Consider the following 22,509-nt stretch of genomic DNA (forward strand, 5'->3'; position numbering starts at 1 on the left):
GAGCTCAGCGTTGGTGGGCCTGGCATTCCCCAACGGTTTTCTGCACACACAATGATTTCAAAGTTCTAATATAAAAATGCCAACAAAGGAAAAGGAGCAAAGGCGAAACCTGCCATTAGGTTGCCTTATCCTGGCCCCAAACAACGTGCCTGTATTTGGCACGTCTACTGTCCAAAGTTTCTAAAAATGAATGACGCTGAATGGATGGTGGCCTTGAGGTAGGCAGGTATAGAAGGAATGCATCAACTCAGCCAGGACCCTACTGGGTCATCAGGGAGGACTCTGCGGGCCCTACACCTCGCTCCTCTCTGTGGCAAGGGTGGGGCAGAGTAAAAGAGAGAGAGAGAGAGAGAGAGAGAGAGAGAGAGAGAGAGAGAACCCTAAGCAGGCTCCACATTTAGCACAGGGCTTGATCCCATGTCCCTGGGATCATGACTTGAGCCAAGATCAAGAGCGGGACGCTCAACCCCGACTGAGCTACCCAGGAGTCCCAGGGATGTGCATATATTTCTAACCTGAGTTAATCACTCAGGTTTGATTAAGACATTTGGCTTCACCCACTAATGGTAGGAAAGCCAACTTAATATGGATCAAATAGAGTGCCACGCTAGGTCCCATTAGAAGAAATAGGAACTGGGGCGCCTGGGTGGCTCAGTTGGTTGGGCAATGGACTTTGGCTCAGGTCATAACCTCACAGTTTGTGGGTTCGAGCCCTGCATCCAGCTCTGTGCTGATAGCTCAGAGCCTGGAGCCAGAGGTAGATTCTGTGTCTACCTCTCTCTCTGCCCCCCTCCAACTTGTGCTCTCTCTCTCTCTAACATAAATAAATATTAAAAATAAATAAATAAATAAATAAATAAATAAAAATAAGAAATAGGAACTTGGTTCTTGAGTCAAGATGGAAGGCAACTTAACTAGGCAACCAACCAGAAGAGTCTACAAAAGTTAACAGGCAGCAAAGATGATCTCCAAAGGAGGAAGAGCAGACTTTGCCAATGCCTTTGTCAAAATGAACAGCGTTAACGTAAGGAGTATTTAAATGTGTATGGCTGAGTGGGTACTTTCCCAGACCATCTCAGCCCTCAGACACAGCCTAGAGAATAGAAGCAGGCTGGGAGAACTGAAAGGAGATGGGTCTTGGTATGCTTAGATGGATTTCCGGACAAAGAAAAAAAAAAACACTGATGAATACCTTTATGTGAAAATTCAACCAAGGTCAAGCGACAAGGGTCTGAGCTCTGAAGAGAGCGGCCAACTGGCCGGGAGAGACAAGAGGATAAAAGAGCAGGGGGTTTCTGCATCTGGGCGGCTATGGAGGTCTCTCCATCAGGGAAGGGCACGCAGCAGCCTCCGGGCTGGTTGTAGGATTCACCAGCTAGTTCTGGCGGCCACCAGGGGGCGCGCGCCCAGCACGCAGGCGCAGCTAGACGGGGGCGGGGGGGGGGGGGGGCTTCCCGGAAGAGCACCGGAAGTCATGTGACTGCCAGTTCCGGCTCCTCTCCCGGCCCGGAACTCAGAACTGCGGGCCGTCCGCTTCCCTTCCCCTCCCTACCCCTGGGCCCCCGCCCCCGCCCCGTCGGCACGCCTCTTCTGTCCTGGCTCTGGCTCACCCGTCTTTCTTCTCCGGCCCCAAATCCTATAACCCGCACACGCCGCCCTGCCATGTCCCTTTCAAACAACGTGAAGTCACCAGACGAAGCCAGCATGGAAGAAAGTCTGCAATCGCTCGCTTGTCCTCACTCTGCGTTCCCTAAAAAGCCATGTGGCTACAAATGCAGGGAGGAACTGGAGTTACAACCCACCAGCACCGTCCCCCCCCCCCCCCCCCCCCCCCCCCCCCCCCCGGGCTCAGGGTTTTTTCTGCCACGCCCTTTCTCCTCTCCAGGACGGAAGACAGAGGCCAAGTGTGTAAGCACTGCAGGCACAAAACCCACCGCCCAGGAAGGAGGCTATGCCCAGTGCCGGCTCTGCCAGATGCTGGCTCCACCCTGGAAAACGTCCAAGCTGGAGTGTCCCCTTGTTATCCCAGCGCGGGCTGCATAATTACCCAGCAGAGCAGTCCAAAATGGAAAGCTTCAATTGCCCCTTAGCTAATTGAGGGCCAGGAAAAGCAAAGGTCTTCCCTAAAGCAACAAATGAGGAATAGACTTTGGCTGGCTAATCTCTCTTACTTTAAAATCTATTTGTAAGAAGCTTGTTTAGTAAATGAAAAATCAGGGGCGCCTGTATGGCTCAGTAAGTTAAGCTGACTCTTGATCTCAGCTCAGGTCATGAGCTCATGGTTCTGAGTTCCAGCCCCATGTTGGGCTCTGTACTGACTGCACACAGCCTGCCTGGAATTATGTCTCTCCCTCTCTCTGCCCCTCCCCTGCTCGCTCACGTGTGCTCTTTTCTCTCTCTCAAAATAAGTAAACTTAAAAAGAAAAATACATGAAAAATCAGTCTTTGCACTAACCAACCTCTGTAAGCCAAGTCACCTCTCAGGGAAAGTGTACAGGAAGGTGCCCTCAGGTGGGTTTAGCTTGTTTATGAATTTTATATTCAAGCACATTTTCCCTAAAGAGCTCAACTGCATACAGATTCAATTTTACAGTTGTTGGGATTCAGAATACCTTCTCCTCCTCCTCCTTCCTCATCTGCCCCAACAAGATACAGGTCTGCAGGTCAGTGCCAGCCCATTGGCACTCGCTCCTAAAGGCGGGGGTGGAAATGGCTGGAAGGCAGCTATGTAGACAGAACCTGCCAGCACCCACAGCCATGGTGTTCCACCCCTAGATCCCCTTTCATCACCTTTGGTCTCCAGAGCCCCCAGAACACAGTACTCATTGAACACTCAAATCGGAGAACAATAATCGCCTATAGCATAGCTTAGCTTTCTTACAAGCTTTAAAATATGATATCGGAGGGGCGCCGGGTGGCTCAGTCAGTTAAGCATCTGACTTCGGCTCAGGTCATGATCTCAAGGTCCGTGGGTTCAAGCCCCGCCTTGGGTTCTGTGCTGACAGCTCAGAGCCTGGAGCCTGCTTCGGTTTCTGTGTCTCCCTCTCTCCCCCTCCCCTGCTTGTACTCTCTCTGTCTCAAAAATAAATAAATAAACATTTAAAAAACACGATACCGGAAAACAAGTCCACACTACCAAATTTATTTTGAGACATTTATGTCTTGATTCTCAATGTTATGCCAGGACAGAAAGACAAGTCCATTTCACTTACTATTGTATAAACTAAAATCTTAAATGACATTTAGCATGCAGAATGTACCAACGTGGAATCCTTATCCACCATAATCAAGGACTGAACCAAGGATAGGCTGGTACCTATCCATTCATCTGCCAATCCATCCTATTTATCCACCTACCTATGCATTTATCTACCCACCACCCACCCATGTCTCCACTCATCCACCTGACAACTGGTCCAGCCACCTGTCAGTCACTGTGCTCCACAGGTCCCCTCCCCGAGCTGAGCATGAACACCCAGCTGCCATTTGCTAAGCAGATGTCCTGAGGCAGGCTTGCGGCTTCCGGGAACAGTCTCATAGTGAGCATCAAGGCCCCGCGGGAGAAACGAGCTTGGCTTGTTCAAGGGATAGGAAGGTGGCAATGAGTCCTGAGCCTGGATGGGAGAGGAGTGATGAAGGGTGCCCCCCCCCCCCAAAAGGACGGGCACACAGGGCCTTCCAGGTCACAGTCAGGAGTTTGCATTTTATTCCAAGTGCATCTAGAAGCCATTGAATGGTTTGGGCCTTGGGACAGTTGTAATCTATCTTCCAAAACCAGTGAGGAGGCAGCTGCTGTGGTCCAGGTTGGAGATGATGAAAGCTTGCACGAAGGCGGGAACGTGATCCCAGAGAGCAGTGTGTTGCCCGAGGAAGGTGGGCCTTGGCTTGGGCAGCAAGGTGACCAGGGGAGCCGTGGCTCAGATCCGAGCCCCGGCAAGGAGGGTACCGAGGTGCAAAAACAGGATTTTGACCTCCACCCCGTTCAAAGGCACTACCAGCCATCCAGGCCAGGAGACCAGCAGGCAGCAAGGGGGTGACTCCATGAGAACTGGGAAGGGTGGGGTGCAAACACACCCACCAAGTGAGCATCAGTCCGCACCTCAGCGGGGAATGCCTCTGTGCTGCCGTTCACTTGGGCAACTCTTCAAAGTGGGATCAGTGCACCAGAAGGTGCCTGCAGTGGTTACGGACCACCAAAAAGCCCTCCAGAGAGGTTCTGCCAAATTCCTCTCTCTTCACCAGCCACACTCAAGGATGGCAGCCTCCCTCTTCCTTTTATTTTAAGTCCTCCCGCAACGGGGCGCCCGAGTGGCTCAGTCCGTCGAACACCGGACTTTTGATTTCAGCCCTGGCCATGATCTCATGGATCCTGAGTTTGAGCTCCGCATCGGGCTCAGCACTGATGGCTCGGAGCCTGCTTGGGATTCTCTCTCTCTTTTTCTGTCTCTGCCCCTCCCCTGCTCTTGCTCTCCCCCACTTCAAAATAAAGAAAGAAAGAAAGAAGCAAGTAAATAAATATTTAAAAAATTTTAAATGCTCCCCTATCAGGTGTGGCCTCAGCCACTCAGTGATGGGGTGACACTTCCTGAGAGGGCCGATGTAGCAGACAGCGCTGGTTTAAGGTATAAGGCAGAAACGACATTCCTCCCAGTGTTACGGACTCACTGTATCCCCCTAAAATTTATACGCTTGCGTCCTTACCCCCAGGACCTCAGAATGTGACTATTTGGATGGAGGGTTATTGAAGAGGTAAGTAAGGTAAAATGAAGTCATCAGAGGGGACCCTGATCCAGCCTGGTGCCTTACAAGAGATCACGACACAGACACGTGGAGGGAAGACCATGTGAGGACGCGGGGAGGAGGTGGCTGTCTGCAAGTCATGAAAAACGCCTTGGGGGAAATGAGGCTGACGTCTCGAACTTGGACTTCTGGCCTCCAGAAGAGTGAGAAGACAAATTTTTTTTTTTTTTTTTTTTTGTGGATGCTACCCAGTCTCTGGTATTTTGTTACGATGGCCGGAATAAGCTACTGCATCCGACTTACGAGGGACCCCAAGTCAGCGGGGGAGCAGCTTTGCAGGAAGCAGACTTGTGCTGGCCAGAATGACGGGGCTTGGAGAGCTGGTACAAAACCTCAGAGAACAGAAGCCAGGAGACTGAGGGTCGGGTGTGGGCAGGGGACGCTGCCCACCATAGGGAAAGCTGGTACTAAGTGCACGCGATTGGATTTGCTCTCATGGGAGTGGGCTGATTTCAGCTCAAACCCCCCGTCTTCCCCAGGACTCATCCAGAAGTCACCCCCATCCTCTTTCCTCCAAGATTCTGAAGCACCACGTAACTTTTCACCAAAATTATACTTTATGTGTCACCTCTTCAGTGGTTAAGTATGGGTGTCTGTCCTTCCCTCCTACACTGTGAGGTCCTTGGGGAGCAGAACCTTTGTCCTATTTATCTTTATATAGAACAGAACCTTGACCCTCACAAAAATGTTCTCTATGTGGTTTACGTAAACAAGTAACTCTTATCTTGATGCCCTACTGTTGTCTCAACAGAATACAATGAAAACCATTCATTATCCTGCCCCATTATCAGATCAGTAATTTTTTTTTAAGATTTTATTTCTAAGCAATCTCTACGCCCAGTGTGGGGCTCAAACTCACAACCCCAAGATCAAAAGTCCCATGCTGTACTGACTGAACCAGCCAGGCACCCCAGTAATTCATATTTTTTATAGACACACTTATATTGTTTTAAATTCATGCAGGGCACCTGGTGGCTCAGTTGGTTGAGTGTCTGACTTCGGTTCAGGTCATGATGTCACAGTTTGTGAACCCGAGCCCCACGTTGGGCTCTGTGCTGACAGCTCAGAGCCTGGACCCTGCTTTGGATTCTGTGTCTCCCTCTCTCCCTCTGCTCCTTCCCCACTCGGGCTGTTTCTCTGTCTCTCAAACATAAATAAAACATTTAAAAAATTTATGCAAAACATTAGGTATCTTAAAATCTTTGTATTATAGGATTTTATTTTTGGTGAGCAAAAGACAGTCCTTAACCTGAGTTTTCATTTCTTTTATTCCCAGATTTAATGTTTTAAGTACATTATTTCTTACTGATATTTCGAAAAACAAACATTCTCTGAAAAAAACTGGGAATGGCTTTTCAATGCTCCTATTCTAGAATTTCATTGAGTCCTGCCACTCTTTGAAAGTGCACACAATTCTGAAAATTGCTGGGTCTGTAGCTCAAAAGCAGAAAGCTTCTGGAACTAATTTCTTCAGGGTGGTTACACAGTCCGCTAGAAGACACAGCCATGATAAATGAAGCATATGGTCCCTCCCCCTGTTCCTCTTGACCCTTTCACTATTGATAGTGCCATTTACCATACACACACACACACACACACACACTGTACATTAGAGCTATTCATTAGGACTCTGTTCACCGCAGGGGCGCTAACTCTAACCACCACACAAACCCTCTGCAGGATCAGTGAAATACATACATGGCAGGAGCACAGGGATGAAACCAGAGCTCGCACATGCAGGGTGCACCGAGCGCTCTCACAACTGCAACACAGCCTAGAAGTGGGCTTGGAAGAAAGAGTACAGCTGGTGCTGGGCACGTGACTTACCCAGAATGTATAGTAATAAAGCTGTGATTGTGTTTCTCAGAAACTGCTCGATTCCGTAGGTGTATTATTCAGCGGCCATTCCTTCTTACCCAGGGATTCTTGGTTTTAGCCATGCAGATAATTACACAGACTTCCTACACAAAATACCACTCGTGTCCCCTCAGAGCCACGTAAAGATTGGATACTCTGCTGTAAGGCTAACAGCACTCGAGTTTAAAGCCAAGTGAAATAAAACCCCAGTATAGAAGGCTCTCAAAAGCAAACATTTAAATTGGTTATTTCTGCAACAGAACCCTGAATTTTGAGGTTAAGTGTTTAAATTTGAATATCACACCAATCACCAGAGATTCTCAAAGCATTAGAAAGATCTGTATTCAGTGACCCAATTGTGTAGTTTTATTTCCACTGTTCTATCAACCCTCTTTTTTTTTTAAATGTTTTATTTTTGAGAGAGTGTGCATGGGGGAGGGGCAGAGAGAGAGGGACAGAGGATCTGAAGCGAGCTCTGAGCTGACAGCAGCAAGCCTGATGTGGGGGCTGAACTCACGAACCGTGAGATCCTGACCTGAGCTAAAGGTGGACGCTCAACCGACTGAGCCACCCAGGTGCCCCTATCAGCCCTCTCAAAATAAGCTGATACCACAGGTCCTACAGTGTTCTACGCTTCCATCTCCCTCCCTCCTCGTGCATATCAAGGGCGAGATGACACTATTGATTCATTTACTTAATCAGTCTAAATTCTATCCTCACTACAGTCAAACAGCTACACTGGCCACATTTGAGAACTACGGCACACAACGTGTTAATAACACTGCTACCATCCACCAGTCCTTCAGATCCTCTTGAGGAGCCAACGGACTTGATTTCTATTTTCGAGCTCGAAATAAGCCCGATTTAGAAAGGCTGGCTCCATTCCTTTCTGACAATCTTCGCAGGCAACTCCAATTTGGAGACCACGCCCCGGCAGCCCAGCTGTGTACTAGATCATTAAAGCATCCTTTCAACGAGCATTCTGGATAAAGCATTTCATTCAAGCACATTACACTGGATTTCTCATTCTGTGAACATAAAGAACCGTACTGTACAGAAAACACAGCAGCCATTTTAAGAACCAAAAAAAAAAAAAAAAAAAAAAAAAGCCACGATGGCATCAGAAGACATCTTCGCCCTTGAGACGCTTCTGCTGGAGGCGGCGCAGGGCTACAGGCTCTGCTCAAATGGCACCACGTCTGCAGCGGGGACGCTGAGGTGCTGGAAACTGCATCCAGTTAGCAGCCATGCTGGGTTTGGCAAAAAAACCACCAGAGGCCCAATCACGTGAACCAAGCATTCACCCACCATCGAGAAGGCCACCTCCAAGATGTCTTCTTAGCAACCCCAAATCCAGAATTCACCCACCTCGGATTAGGGCGTCCCTCCTCGGCCCGGACGGTGGCAGAAAGTTGCCTGTGCTCACCAGCGTCCCCCACTTGCTGTTGTGGTTCGATGGCAGCTTCCTGCCAAGAGCAGCACAGTGAGACACCGAATCATCAAGCCGCCTTCCTCAAGACATCTATTATTATGAACCCCCTCATTGTGGGTTTGCCCCGCGAGCCTGTGCCGCGGAGGCGAGGACGCAGCCTGCCGCCTTGTAATGACACTCAGCCACAGGGCTCACATGCTCCACTCTCCAAACTGTTGTTTTTTAGTATTTATTTATTTTTGAGAGAGAGAGAGAGAGCGAGAGAGCGAGCTGGGGAGGGGCTGAGAGAGAGGGAGACAGGATCCGAAGCAGGCTCTGCATGGACAGCACAGCCTGACACAGGGCTTGAACCCATGGACTGTGAGATGGTGACCTGAGCTGAAATCGAGAGACAGATGCTTGGGGCACCTGGGTGGTTCAGTCGGTTAAGCGTCTGACATTGCCTCAGGTCATGGTTTCACCGTCCTTGAGTTCGAGCCCCGTGTCAGACTGTGCTGACAGCTTGGACCCGGCTTCAGATTCTGTCTGTCTCTCTCTCTCTCCCGTCCCCCGCTTGCACTGTGTCTCTCAAAAATGAATAAACATTAAAAAAAAAAAAGGCGCTCAACCGACTAAGGCTAGGCACCCCCTGAATATTGTGTATTGAACCTACTACTGGTTCTTTTTTAAAAAAAACTTTTTTTAATGTTTATTTATATTTTGAGAGAGAGAGAGAGAAAGAGGCGAGATGACACTGGAATGTTTTCTTTAAATTTCCTAGAAAGCTTGAAGTCAACTTTCAGCATTAGGACTCTTACCTTATAGAAGCGCCTGGGTGGCTCAGTTAAAGCGTCTGACTCTTGGTTTCAGCTCGGGTCACGATCTCACAGTTTGTGAGTCTGCGCCCCGCACTGGGCTCTGTGCTGACAGCATGGAGTCTGCTTGGGATTCTCCCCCCGCCCCTCCCCTGCTCATTCACTCACTCTCTCTCTCAAAATAAACTTTAAAAAATTCTTTTTAATAAAAAAAATAAAAAGAATTCTCACCTTATAAAAAGTGCAACAGTTTAATGCATTGCATGTTTAATTACATTTGTTCTGGAGGAATCCAAACATATTTGAAAAAAAATACTACAAGGAACAAATATTAAAAATTTTAAAGGCCTCAGCATTTGAAGAGTGGCTATCGTGTATCATACACTGTCTTCACCCCTTTTCATTTCAGAGAACTGACCATTTTCTAGGCTTCCCCCCAAGTTCTTTACGTGGTGTTAAGGTTGGGGCAAGCTAATTATGAGGAAAGACAGCTGAAGCAAGTGATGATGGGGAGGCCGGGGACTCAGGACAGGCACACGGATACGGAGTTAAATTGTCATGGATGTACCTGTTTAGTCCCCAGGTACCTTTCACACAAGTTGACATGAGAAGAGCCGGTGCACACAAACGATGCCCAAACGGCGGGACACAAGCGACACTGACATTGGGCCATCGTATTTTCAGGGCATCCTATATGTGCCTTAAGACAGCAGCCCGGGGCAGCTCTTCCTTGGTTGGGGCACAAACCTTACCTGTTTGTAGGGGTCTGTGGATGGTGAGGAACGGGACCTTCCATGAACGTACTGTGGCCTCTCGTGTTGATCCAGACCTGCGTCCAAGATGTCATCCGCTGAGTGATACCGCCCAGAACTCCTGGCTTCTAGAGCGTTTCTCTGTTCCCTCCAAGAGGCTTGATACTCAGCAAAGGTTCCAAGTCTCTGAGGCGGTTCTGGTTTTCCCATGTTCGCCGTTTTTCCGTGACTGCTGGGGTTCTCTCCAAAGGAGGTCGTGTGGGCCCTGTTCTGGAACGAAGGCTCTGCACCCTCGTACCCGTGGCCCGCTGTCCGCGGCCTCTCCAGCTTCTCCTTCGGGAATCCACAGAGCGCTTGCCTCTGCCCAGGTCTCTGGTGAATGGGTCTGCTGCTTTCCTCAAAAAACTTGCACCTGTCGGCGAATGTGCCCACGGTGTCCTCGGACGCACCCGGGTGCCGGTGGGGGCGATCGGGCCCTGCGAGCCCCACCTCGTTCATTTTCTCGGGTTCGGAGTACGATTTCAGCTTCTGTTGCACCGTGAACCGTTTCCGGCCCCCAATGCGGGGAACGTGCGGCAGGCCCCCTCCAGACGGGGACGGCTTGGGCAGGCCCCCCTCCCAGAAGTGGGGGGCAGCATCCAGATGTGTGCTGTGCTCCTCAGTCCGCGGCTCTGCTGACCCCGCGGGACGATCGGCCGGGCTGGGCTCCAAGTCGCGGCGCTTAAAGGACGTGGCCCTCAGGACCCGGGCTTGGGCCTCCTTCAGGTGGTCTTTATAGGTGCCCCGGAAGGAACCTTCTGGGGAGGCGCCGGGGACGCCTCCCGGCTCCACCTGCCAGCCGCCGGCCTCCCGAGCCGCCTCGTCGGCCCCAGCCAGCGCCACCGTGCTTTTGCTCTTCTGCAAGTTGGCTCGGCGCATCTGGACCTCGTTCCTCAGGGTGGTGGCGAAGCGGTCGCTTCTCCGGGTGGCTCTGCCCACCTGGCCATCGAACGGGGGCGGCCTTTCGGCACCAGCTCCCGGGCCGTCGTTGGGCGGGCGCGCCCCCTCCCGGGCCAGCGAGTGCAGCATAGGTGTCTTCTGAGGGGAGATCTTGCCGCTTTCTCCCGCGGCCCACAGGAAGCCGTCGGCGGCTTCCTTCCCTGCGGCTCCTGCCCAGTGGGCGGCTGTCTGTGGCTCCTCGCTTCCCATGGGGTGGCCCTTGGCTGCCTGGTCGCTCTCACGGGTGTGCGGGGCCTCCTCCTCGTGCTGGCGGATGTGACCCCAGGGCCCGTGGCCCATCGGGTGCTCAGTGGGGAGTTCGTGGGCTTCTGCGGCCCTGTCAGACTGCCAGTATTCCTCGTGGGGCTGTCCCGCCTGGGCGCTTGCCTGTGGGCACTGTCTGCTGGTCACACAGTAGTAGCGGCTCTGCCCACCGCTGTCGCCCTTCTGCTCAGTGGCACCGGGCCACCTGAGCCGAGCGGGGCCGTCGTCCTGGACACGGTGGGCAGAAGGCTCCTGGCAGCCACCAGGGACGGCCACACAGTGCTGCTCCCTCAGCGACGAGGCGGCCCTGGGGCCGTCGTGGCAGAAGGGACTCTCGTCACTGTACTGGCGCGGGTGCTGGCAGCCAAAGGAGGCCTGCGGGAAACGCACGTCCGTGCTGGACAGGGAGGCCTGAAGCCGGCCAGGGGCCCCCGGGAGGCCGCCCGGCCTGTGGTCAGGGGTCGGCACCCCACCGTCCAGGGGGACGTGGGGCGCAGGGCCCGAGCTCCCGACTCTCTTCCCATTGCCGGGCCGTGCCGGCCTCCACTGCTGACTGGTGGGCTCTGATCTCCAGTCACTGCGGGGCTGGGCCCGGGGTGGGCCTGGAAAGTGCTGCACACTGGCGGTGTCTGAGAGTGGAGGGCCCTGGGCCTTCTCGTGGCTCTTGGTGGCAGTGAAGCTGTCACTGCGGAGAGGGGGAGGTGGTGGAGGAGGGGAGGAAGGTGCTTTTCTCTTATCGGGGACATACCAAACCGGTCCCAAATTTGATTTCCCAGGGGTGGCCAGCTTGGTCTCAGGACTGTCCTCTGGCCTGGGGCTTCTGCTGCCGTCACGGGGGGCCCGGGGTGGCAAGTACCCGAGCCTGTCCTCCAGGCCCTGGGGGTCACTGGCAGCCTGGCCCTGCCGGCCACCCGGCCTGGAGGCCTCCCCCAGGCCCACGTTGTAGAGGATGTTCTCTGCAGAGGACGCATCAGCCTTGGGCAAGGTGTGGTCGGGCGTGCTGGAGCTGGTGGAGAATGAGCCGTAAGCTGAGTCCCGCTTGCTCGGGCCGCCCAGGTGGTCGATGCTGCCATTGGACCTGGCGGCGGAGAGGCATCCGGAGGGGTAGGGCTGGGAAGGGTGGTCCAGGCTGTCGACGCTCCCCAGGGAACTAAAGTGGTCAGAGGTACGCTGAAGATTCGTGTGCTCCCACGTGCCAGACAGGTCATGGGAGGAAGAACTAGGAGGAAAGAACCAGAGAGAAGAGTTTGCTTTTGAAGCGAGCAATAGTAAAGGGGACAAATGAGGAGAGCAGGACCAAGAACACAGATGGCCCCACACAGAAACGTCCAGATGCTGGGGCGCCCGGGTGGCTCAGTGGGTTAAGCGTTCAACTTCGGCTCGGGTCATGATCTCATGGCTCGTGAGTCTGAGCTGCGCGTCGGGCTCTGTGCTGACAGCTCAGAGCCTGGATGGAGCCTGCTTCGGATTCTATGTCTCCCTCTCTCTCTGTCCCTCCTCTGCTTGCATTCTGCCTCTCTCTCTCTCTCTCTCTCTCTCTCTCTCTCAAAAATAAATTAACATTAAAGACATTTTTTAAACAAGATTATTCTGTGACCCGTGAAAATGACAGGAAATTCACATCACAGCACTCAGATAAGCTGTGATTGGAACACAATTATGGCCATTTGTTTACACACTGTTTGTGAATACTTCTGAGCTACAACGGCAGAGCTGGGTACCTGCAACCGACAGAGACCCATGAAGCCTAAAATATTTCCTACCTGCCCCCTCAAAGAACAAGACTGTGGACCCCGGGGTTTAGCGTATAAAAGGATTCTTCTTATGGATTACTAAAACCGAAGAAGCAATCAAATGACAGTAATTTTCTCTTTTCTTTTTAAAATTTTTTTACGTTTATTTATTTATTTTGAGAGAGAGAGAGAGAGAGAGACAGAGCAGGGGAGGGGCAGAGAGAGAGGGAGAGAGGGAGAATCCCAAACAGGCTCTGAGCTGTCAGCGCAGAGCCCGATGTGGGGCTCGAACTCACGAACAGTGAGACCAGGACAAGTTGGATGCTTAACCGAGTGAGCCGCCCCAGTGCCCCAAATAACGATAATTTTCAAATTAAAAGGGGAAATCCAGAGATAGCGTTACTTTTCCACACCCAAATATTAAAGTACCAAGAGCTCCTCTTAACTCTCAGTTAATGGAATATTTGATAAAGGACCCAAGCCACAGGCTTTCTTAGCAAAACAAACACTGCCGTGCTCAGGGGACTCATTAACTTGACAGAGTTCACTGGAGCTGTACCTGAATGCCAAAAATACTGGTTCTGAAGCAGGATGGGGCCTAAGACAGGGAAATACAAAATCAGGTTTGTTGCTACAAGCTGGGAGATATGTTTGTTAAGGAATCAGTTATTCTATGAGGTAGTGACAGTGTATATAGGAGGCTAATGGCTCTCGATGGTAAAACTACTTATCCAAGCATGTTAAAAATGCTTCCATGGGGAGCCTGGGTGACTCAGTCAGTTGAGCATCCCACTCTTGATTTTGGCTCAGATTACGGTCTTACAGTTTCTGGTTTCAAGCCCCGTGTGGGGCTCTGAGCGTGGAGCCTGCTTGCGATTCTCTGTCTCCCTAGCTCTCTACCTATTCCCCTACTCTCTCTCTCTCTCTCTCAAAAATAAACATTTAAAAAGAGAAAAACTGTTTTCATTAAAGTTCAACAAAGCTGGAACATTCAGGCTTCAAGGTAAGAAACAAAAAACAAGAAAAACTACCACAACCCTGGCGACTTTAGGTTTGGGGAGAACCAGGATGAATGGGAAAAATGTGTGATTAGGGCAAGGACACAGGAGACCGAACTGGCGAAATCACTCTTAAAACAAACACAAGGGTTGGGATGAGCACTGGGTGTTGTATGGAAACCAATTTGACAATAAACTTCATATATTGAAAAAAAATATATAAATAAAAATAAAATTGCAACCCACTCTCCAAAAAAAACAAAAACAAAACACAAGGGGCGCCTGGGTGGCTCAGTGGGTTAAGCGTCCGACTCTTGATGTTGGCTCAGGTCACGGTCTCAGGGTTTGTGAGTTGGAGCCACAAGTCGGGCTCTGGGCTGACAGCACAGAGCCTCCCTGGGATTCTGTCTCTCCCTCTCTCTCTGCCCCTCCCCTGTTCTTGTATGCTCACTCGCTCTCTCTCTCTCTCAAAATAAGCAAACATTTGGAAAAGCACATCACTGACCATTTATAAAACAAACAAATGAACAAGAGAACCAACGAAAACACACAACAAGGGCTCCATCTACAAGTTCTGAGGATACGGCAGCTACCGGGGACAGTGACATTGTCCTGAAGGCAGGGGACCGTTGGCTTGTATACCCTTTCCTAAAAGGACAGAGCAGTGCCCCTCTCAGACAGAACAGGAGGCGGTTCTCCTGCACCCTCCCCTCAGTGCCCTGGAGGTGATTTCTCTGTAACATTTGAGGTCTGGGCAGCTATAAATAGTGCCCAGCACCGTTCCCACACACATGTGGGCAGCAAACATGATTCTGTCATCAACAAACCACCAAATGGGCTTAATGGAAATCGTATTACTTTACGTCACTTTGATAATGAAAATAAAAGGCCCACTTTTCACTTAACTTTTACTACTCAGTTGAGAATCTGTGGTTTTTCAAAAATACCCTGGACTCCAAATACCATCATCTCTTGTCACTTTCAACAGGTCAATGCACTGAGATGTATTGCCTTCACAGAAGTACTTCAGAGGTTTGTAGCAGACCGGTGTTTACTAACGATCAAAAACTGATTTTGAGATGGTTACGTTAGCTCTACACACACAGGCACAAATGCTCTTCCATAACAGATACGCACGCACACTCACATACACAAACACATACATTCAAGCACACACGCGCAAGCATGCATTTGCATACATGTGCACACGCCACACTTACAGGTACACCTGTACATATACATATATATACACGCTCATACATGGGCTCGCACACACCCAAAGCCACCCTGCTTAAAAAATATTAAGTTTACTTATTTATTTTGGGGGGGGGAGAGAGGGTGAGAGGGAGACAAGAGACAATCCCAAGCAGGCTCTGCACTGTCAGCGAGAAGCCCGAAGCTGGGCTTGAAGCATGAGATCGTGACCTGAGCCGAAGTCGGACGCTTAACCCACTGAGGCAGCCAGGCGCCTCCCCCATCTCTAAAAACTTTTTTAAGTTTATTTATTTATTTTGAGAGAGGGAGACAGAGCCATCATCCTTTTAATATGAGACTTGTGAGGACGCTGGCCACTCACCCAAGGTGGCCAGGAGAGGCCTCCTCCAGCCAACACCCCTGTGGTGTGGCCACACACCTGCCTGACACATTAGCCCTTCTGGCCCTGAAATGTGGACTCCAGGTAGCCCAAAACTCCCCCTCCATCCACTGACCTACAACTCCCAGCATCTGGGTCTCCTGCTCAGTGGGAAAGCACCCCTGGGCCCCCGAGGCTGGATGGCACCCTGGCATGTGGGATGTGAAGCCCTGATTTCCTCTATAAGGAGAGCCCTGGGGGCTGGGGAGAGGGTGCTGATGCTTAAGAGAACGGCCTGGGAGCCTCGCTGGAATACACTTGCCGAACCCTTAGGCAGAGCCTGTCTTCTTTTTCTTAAGATTTTTTAATGTTTATTTATTTTTGAGAGACAGAGAAAGACAGAGTGTGAGCGGGGAGGGGCAGCGAGAGACGGGGGGACAGAATCTCAAACAGGCTCCAGGCTCCGAGCTGTCAGCACAGAGCCCGACGTGGGGCTCGAACTCACGGACCGTGAGGTTATGACCTGAGCCCAAGTCAGAGGCTCAACCAACTGAGCCACCCAGGCACCCCGCTTCTGCCTTCTAATGTGCACATAAAAGTCTCAGAAGAAGGGTGGTTGCTGTAGGCACATGGGTGGACGGACAGCCCTCCCACTCAGCTCAGGACTACCGACCTGGCTGGCCCAAAGGGATTCAGCCCAAAAAGGTAAGTCCCCAAGCTCCTGATTTATTAAACAACATAAATGAGAAAGCACACTTGTTCATCCTTGCCCTTGGTGTTTTAGTTTTTGTTTTCTTTTTTTTTAATGTTAATTTTTTTTTTTTTTTTTTTTTTTTTTGAGAGAGAGAGAGAGAGACATAGAGAGAGAGAGAGACAGAGACACAAAGTGTGGGCAGGGGCGGGGGAAGAGAGAGAGGGAGACACAGAATCCAAAGCAGGTTCCAGGCTCTGAGCTGTCAGCATAGAGCCTGACATGGGGTTTGCGAACCACGAGATCATGACCTGAGCCGAAGTCAGACGCTTAACCAACTGGGCCACCCAGGTGCCCCTAGTTTTTGTTTTCAAGGCTTGGACACCTACCTACCCAGTGAAGAATTTAGACATTTCTACTGGTAATGGTGTGTCAGCAGCTTTTCCTCATCAGAAAAAAAGCCTCTGACTGTTGATTTCGGCTCAGGTCATGATTGTACCGTTTGTGAGTTAGAGACCTGCATGGGGCTCTGCGCCGACAGTGCAGAACCTGCTTGGGATTCTCTCTCTCTTCCTCTCTCTCTGCTCCTCCACCACTGGCACGGTGTCTCTCTCTCTCTCTCAAAATAAATAAATTAAAAAAAAAAGAGGGGTGCCTGGGTGGCTCAGTTGGTTAAGCATAGGACTTTGACTCAGGTCATGATCTCGCCGTTCATGAATTCAAGCCCCAAATCGGGCTCTATGCTGACTGCTCAGAGTCTGGAGCCTCCTTCAGATTCTGTGTCTCCCTCTCTCTCTCTGCCCCAACTCTGCTCACTCTTTGTCTCTCTGTCTCAAAGACAGATAAATGTTAAAAAAAAAAAAAAAAGAAAAGAAAAGGAAAGAAAAGAAAAGAAAATCACGCTGAAGTCAAGAAAGGTGCTGTTGTGGCAGGGCTGGGAGGTCATGGATGTTGGTGGAATGTCGAACACCGTCCATCCCAGTGGGAAACAGTGCCTACCTGGGGTGGTGACGGCCGTGCCAGGAAGGACAGGAGCTGGCAGAGGGGAACGGAGATGCTGATGTGTCGGGGTGGCTATCAGAGAACTTGGTGGCATGCCAGGAGTGAGGCCTCCAGCTCAGTTCATTCTTCCTGAAAAGAACAAAAAAACAAAAAAAAACGCAGACAACTCAGGAATTGCAAATAAAGGACAACCCTGTGCCAAGACGGGAGTGAGACACGGAAATATGTTACAGCTACTCCCGCGTGACTGATAGCATTGCTTCCGGGGCTTTCCACGGTATCTGGATATGAAAAATTGTTAACTTTTATTAATGAAGAACCCATCCTAAGGCAGAGTGAGAGTCATGAGCTCCAAAATGTGAACTAAGCCTTATTCTTCAATTTTTGCTCTAAACAGGTAAATAAATCTTGTCCTTGCCTCAGCCATCAGTAGGACCCCGGAAGGACTCTTCTGTCTTTCCTGTTTCAGCATAGCTAGGCACACAGCCGTCAGCCTCCTTGAGGAGGAGAGATGCACTAGAGAGAAGTGCAGGGGGTCCCCAGCTCAGCCGGGTCATACACAGTTTAGACCACTTCCTTTTTTTTAAAGTTTATTTATTTATTTTGAGAGAGAGACAGAGAGCAGGGGAGGGGCAGAGAGAGAGAGAGAGAGAGAGAGAGAGAGAGAGAGAGAATCCTGAGCAGGTTCTGCACTGTGAGCACAAAGCCCATTGCAGGGCTCCAACTCCTGCACTGTGAAATCACGACCTGAGCCAAAAGCAAGAGTCAGATGCTTAACCGACTGACCCCCAGGCGTCCCTGGATGACTTCTATTTACTCACTTCACTAAGTAAACGCAGACATCTTGACATTAACTGAGACTAGCAGAGGCGCATTCATTCCTCTGAGCCTCTCAAGTGCCTGTGAAGTCAGCTAAGGGTCCCCATCGTGTGAATTCATGATGCCCTAGAACGACGGCTCTAGTCCGTTCAGCGAGGACTTGTGAACACAGTATGCAGCGTCTTCCTGGGCTCCTGCGCCCCTGTCTGCACCCTCCCATCGGTGGCTTATTCTTTTTTTGGCTACACTGCCTGGGAATGATAAGGGAGGTTCAGTTGCAAATCCCTACAGCTGCCATGTAAATGTTCACAGAGCATCCAAGAAAACGGTGGTGTGTGAGGAGAGCCACGCACCTGCTTCTCCCAGTCTCCATGTCTCCACGTCTCCAATTTGGGACAGAACTTGCTCACTGTGGCCAGTCTGCAGCTCAAGAGGCTCAAACTGAGCCTCTCTAGATGCTTGACAGAGAGCAGACATTCTTCCAGGCAGGCAAAGACATTAAAGGATATTAATGTTAAAAGCATATTAAAGAAACCCGGGGTGCTTGGGTGGCTCAGTCAGTTCAGCGTCTGATTCTTGACTTCGGCTCAGGTCGTGATCCCAGCGTCATGAGATTGAGCCCCACGATGGGCTCTGGGCTGGGTGTGGAGCCTGCTTGGGACTCTCTCTCCTCCTCTGCCCTTGCCCGGCTCGTGTGTTCTAACACACACACACTCTCTCAAAACAGTAGTAAAGAGTATTAAAGAAATCTGAAAAGTATGTATAACTTAAACCTTCTGACAACTCACGGGGCGCCTGAGTGGCCGAGTCACTTAAGTGTCTGACTCTTGATTGCGGCGCAGGTCGTGACCTCACGGTTCCTGTGTTCCAGCCACGCTGACAGTGTGGAGCCTGCTTGGGATTCTCTCTCTCTCCCTCTCTCTCTCTGCGCCTCCCTCAAAAACAAATACATAAACGTTAAAATAAAAACGTTCTGACAACTCATAATTAAGGAGGAAAAGTAGATGGGTGGCAAAATGTGGAATGTGTTGACTTCAGGAGTTTCCCCATGAACAAGAGCAAAAAAACAGACAACTTCATCACACCACAGAAGTAAGGGGATTGCAATCCCAAAGTGTACCTCGTCGAGTGTCTCCAAATCCTCGTGAGGAAGGTTCTGGCTACGTGAGTCTCGTGTTCAGGTGGCATTTTCTGTGCTATCGCATCAAGGATGTGTTTCATCTTCCTTTATACTTAATTAATGAAGGAAATAAACTAGACTGAGAGTGGAGGCAAAGGAAACAAATAAAAAAAGGAAGCCTGAAAAAGAAAATGCCTTATAATCTGTGGCAACATGTTCCAACCCAGCACATGGCAAGACTGGGATATGTGCTGGCTGACTTGGGGGTGGGGGGCAGCAGGGCTCCAAGAGTGCACGCACTCCCTCCTTTTTAAAAAGACAATACAGGGGTGCCTGCGTGGCTCAGTCGGTTAAGTGGCCGACTTCGGCTCAGGTCATGATCTCACAGTCTGTGAGTTCGAGCCCCGCGTTGGGCTCTGTGCTGACAGCTCAGAGCCTGGAGCCCGTTTCAGATTCTGTGTCTCCCTCCCTCTCTCTCTCTCTCTCTCTCTCTCTGCCCCTCCCCTGCTCATGTTCTGTCTCTTGCTCTCTCAAAAACAGCTAAACATTAAAAAATAAAATAAAAAGATAACACATATAGATGCATGTCTATTTCAAGAAGACATAGTTGACAACCACAGTAGAAATTAAGAGCTTTCTTAAAAAAAAAAATCACCCAGTGAAAAGGTTGTACCTATAAGCTACACATAAGGATATTCTGGCTATTGGGGATAGTGATGTTTTCCTAAAACATAATGGGCTTTTCATCAGGTCCTTTGAATTTCCTAGTGCATAATGAATGTATTTGGGAAGGTTCCAGCTACCTTCTGTTTCTCAGCCCCTCTGACTACCTAAAACGGCTGGATTCATGCCAATAAGAGAGAGGACGACGTTCTGGACCCAAAGTGTTCATTCAATCACAATGCTGTGAGGATGCTGGTCTGGCAGGCTGTGGGGAAAGAGCTCTCTGGCGCCACCTAGTGGTCTCACACAGCCACTGTCCCTCTGGCTGCGTTTCAGACAGACCCAGATGAACAGAAACAAGAACAGATTTAAGGTCTTCATTTTCACAAGATCGTGGGCTTTCTTCTCGCACAAGATACACACTCAGGTGGCTTTAAGCCATTCAGCCGCCAGAAATGTGGGGACCCTGAGGAGTGCACAGGCCACAGGATGTGCCAGGACAGGAGAGCACAAGTCCCCAGTTTGAGGGCCTGGGTGAAACCACTATGCCATACTTGGTTCTTAGTGGTATCCACCCTGGCCACCCGCAGAGCCATGAGCATTAGAAGTGAGTAAATGCGGGGTGCCAGGGCGGCTCAGTTGGTTAAGCATGCGACTCTTGTCTTCCGCTCAGGTCATGGTATCTCACGGCTCGTGAGTTCAAGCCCCACATCGGGCTCTGTGCTGATGGTGCAGAGCCTGCTTGGGATTCTCTCTCTCTCCCTCTCTCTCTGCCCCTCCCCTGCTCCCTCTGTCTCTCTCACACACACAAAATAAATAAATAAACTTAAAAATTTTTTTTAAAAATAATAAAATACAGAGGTGCCTGGGTGGCTCAGTCGGTTAAGCGTCTGACTTCAGTTCAAGTCATGATCTCACCGTTTGTGAGTTCAAGCCCCGCATCGGGATCCGTGCTGACAGCTCAGAGCCTGGAGCCTGTTTCAGATTCTGTGTCTCCCTCTCTCTGCCCCTCCCCTGCTCATGCTCTGTCTCTCTGTCTCAAAAATAAACATTAAATTTTTTTAAAGTAATAATAAAATACAATGAAATCACAACAAAATTGTACCGACATTCTTCTCAAAGCTAGAACAAACAATCCTAAAATTTGTATGGAACCACAAAAGCCCCGAATAGCCAAAGTAATATTGAAAAAGAAAACCAAAGCAGGAAGCATCATAATCCCAGACTTTAGCCTCTATTACAAAGCTGTAATCATCAAGACGGTATGGTATTGGCACAAAAACAGACACATAGACCAATGGAATAGAATAGAGAACCCAGAATTGGACCCACAAATGTATGGCCAATTAATCTTTGACAAAGCAGGAAAGAGTATCCAATGGAAAAAAGACAGTCTCTTTAGCAAATGGTGCTGGGAGAACTGGACAGCAACATGCAGAAGAATGAAACTAGACCATTTCTTACACCATACACAAAGTAAACTCAACATGGATGAAAGACCTAAACATGAGACAGGAAGCCATCAAAACCCTAGAGGAGGAAGCAGGCAACTACCTCTTTGACCTCAGCCCCAGCAATTTCTTGCTCAACACATCACCAAAGACAAGGAATTAAAAGCAAAAATGAACTATTGGGACCTCATCAAGATAAAAAGCTTCTGCACAGTGAAGGAAACAATCAACAAAACAAAAAGGCAACCGACGGAATGAGAGAAGATATCTGCAAAGGACATATCGGATAAAGGGCTAGTACCCAAAATCTATACAGAACTTATCAAACTCAGAACCTGAAAAACAAATAATCCACTGAAGAAATGGGTGGAAGACATGAACAGACACTTCTCCAAAGAAGACCTCCAGATGGCCAACTGACACATGAAAAGATGCTCAACGTCACTCACCATCAGGGAAATACAAATCAAAGCCACACTGATATACCACCTCACACTGGTCAGGGTGGCTAAAATGCACAACAGGAGACTATATAGATGCTGGAGAGGATGTGGAGAAACGGGAACCCTCTTGCACCGTTGGTGGGAATGCAAACTGGTGCAGCCACTCTGGAAAACAGTGTGGAGGCTCCTCAAAAAATTAAAAATAGAACTACTCTATGACCCATCAATAGCACTACTAGGAATTTATCCAAAGGATACAGGAGTGTTGATTCATGGGGGCACACGTACCGCAATGTTTATAGCAGCGCTTTCAACAACAGCCAAATTATGGAAAGAGCCTAAATGTCCATCAACTGATGAATGGATAAAGAAGATGTGGTTTACATATACAATGGAGTACTACTTGGCAATAAGAAAGAATGGAACCCAGCCATTTGCAGCAACGTGGAAGGAACTGGAGGGTATTATGCTGAGTGAAATAAATGAGTCAGAAAATGACAGATACCGTATGTTTTTGCTCATATGTGGATCTTGAGAAACTTAACAGAAGAGCATGGGGGAAGAGAAGGAAAAAAATAGTTACAGAGAGGGAGGGAGGCAAACCATAAGAGACTCTTAAATACAGAGAACAAACTGAGGGTTGATGGAGGGGGGGAGAGGAGAAAATGGGTGATGGGCATTGAGGAGGGCGCTTGTTGGGATGAGCACTGGGTGTTGTATTAAGCGATGAACCATGGGAATCTACCCCAAAAACCAAGAGCACGCTTTACACACCGTATGTTACACAATTTGACAGTAAATTATATTACAAAGATTAAAAAAAAAAAAAAGCATTCCCTCTGGAAAAAAAATAATAAATAAAATAAAAAAAAAAGAAGGGAGTAAATGCAAAATGGCATACAGCAAACCAGTCCCGAATCACTCCTTCCTGTGGGATGTCTGCTATGGTCGAGACAGCCCCAAGACAAATATCCAACAGGAATGAATAGGGACGCTACCGAAAGAATGCTCCCTCCTTGGCCGCAGTCAGATGTAAGCCAACTGGAGAGACCGGTAAGGAAGCCCATTCTGGGAGGGAGAAACACAGAGGGTGATTTCTGGCCTCGCAAACAGCCATGAGGGGCGAATGGGGGCGCTAG

The 22,509-nt window shown here is 49.7% G+C and overlaps 1 protein-coding gene across 3 annotated transcripts in view; it reads right to left on the reverse strand.

Annotated features, from left to right (window-relative positions):
• SHROOM2 (shroom family member 2) overlaps positions 1-22,509 on the reverse strand; it is a 153,869-nt gene that overhangs the window by 43,575 nt on the left and 87,785 nt on the right. For 2 of the 3 annotated variants that reach the window (XM_081792565.1, XM_081792564.1), the window contains exons 3-5: positions 16,872-17,003; positions 9,636-12,096; positions 8,026-8,123 (exon numbers count right to left, since the gene is read on the reverse strand). In XM_081792565.1, the coding sequence (XP_081648691.1) occupies positions 8,026-8,123; positions 9,636-12,096; positions 16,872-17,003 (2,691 nt within the window). Of the gene's footprint in view, positions 1-6,498; positions 7,023-8,025; positions 8,124-9,635; positions 12,097-16,871; positions 17,004-22,509 lie in introns of those variants that run through there. The other variant, XM_081792566.1, reaches the window with a different exon arrangement.

Source organism: Panthera onca, chromosome X (genome assembly GCF_046562875.1).
Source record: "Panthera onca isolate mPanOnc1 chromosome X, mPanOnc1 haplotype 2, whole genome shotgun sequence".
In the NCBI taxonomy this organism is placed as follows: domain Eukaryota; kingdom Metazoa; phylum Chordata; class Mammalia; order Carnivora; family Felidae; genus Panthera; species Panthera onca.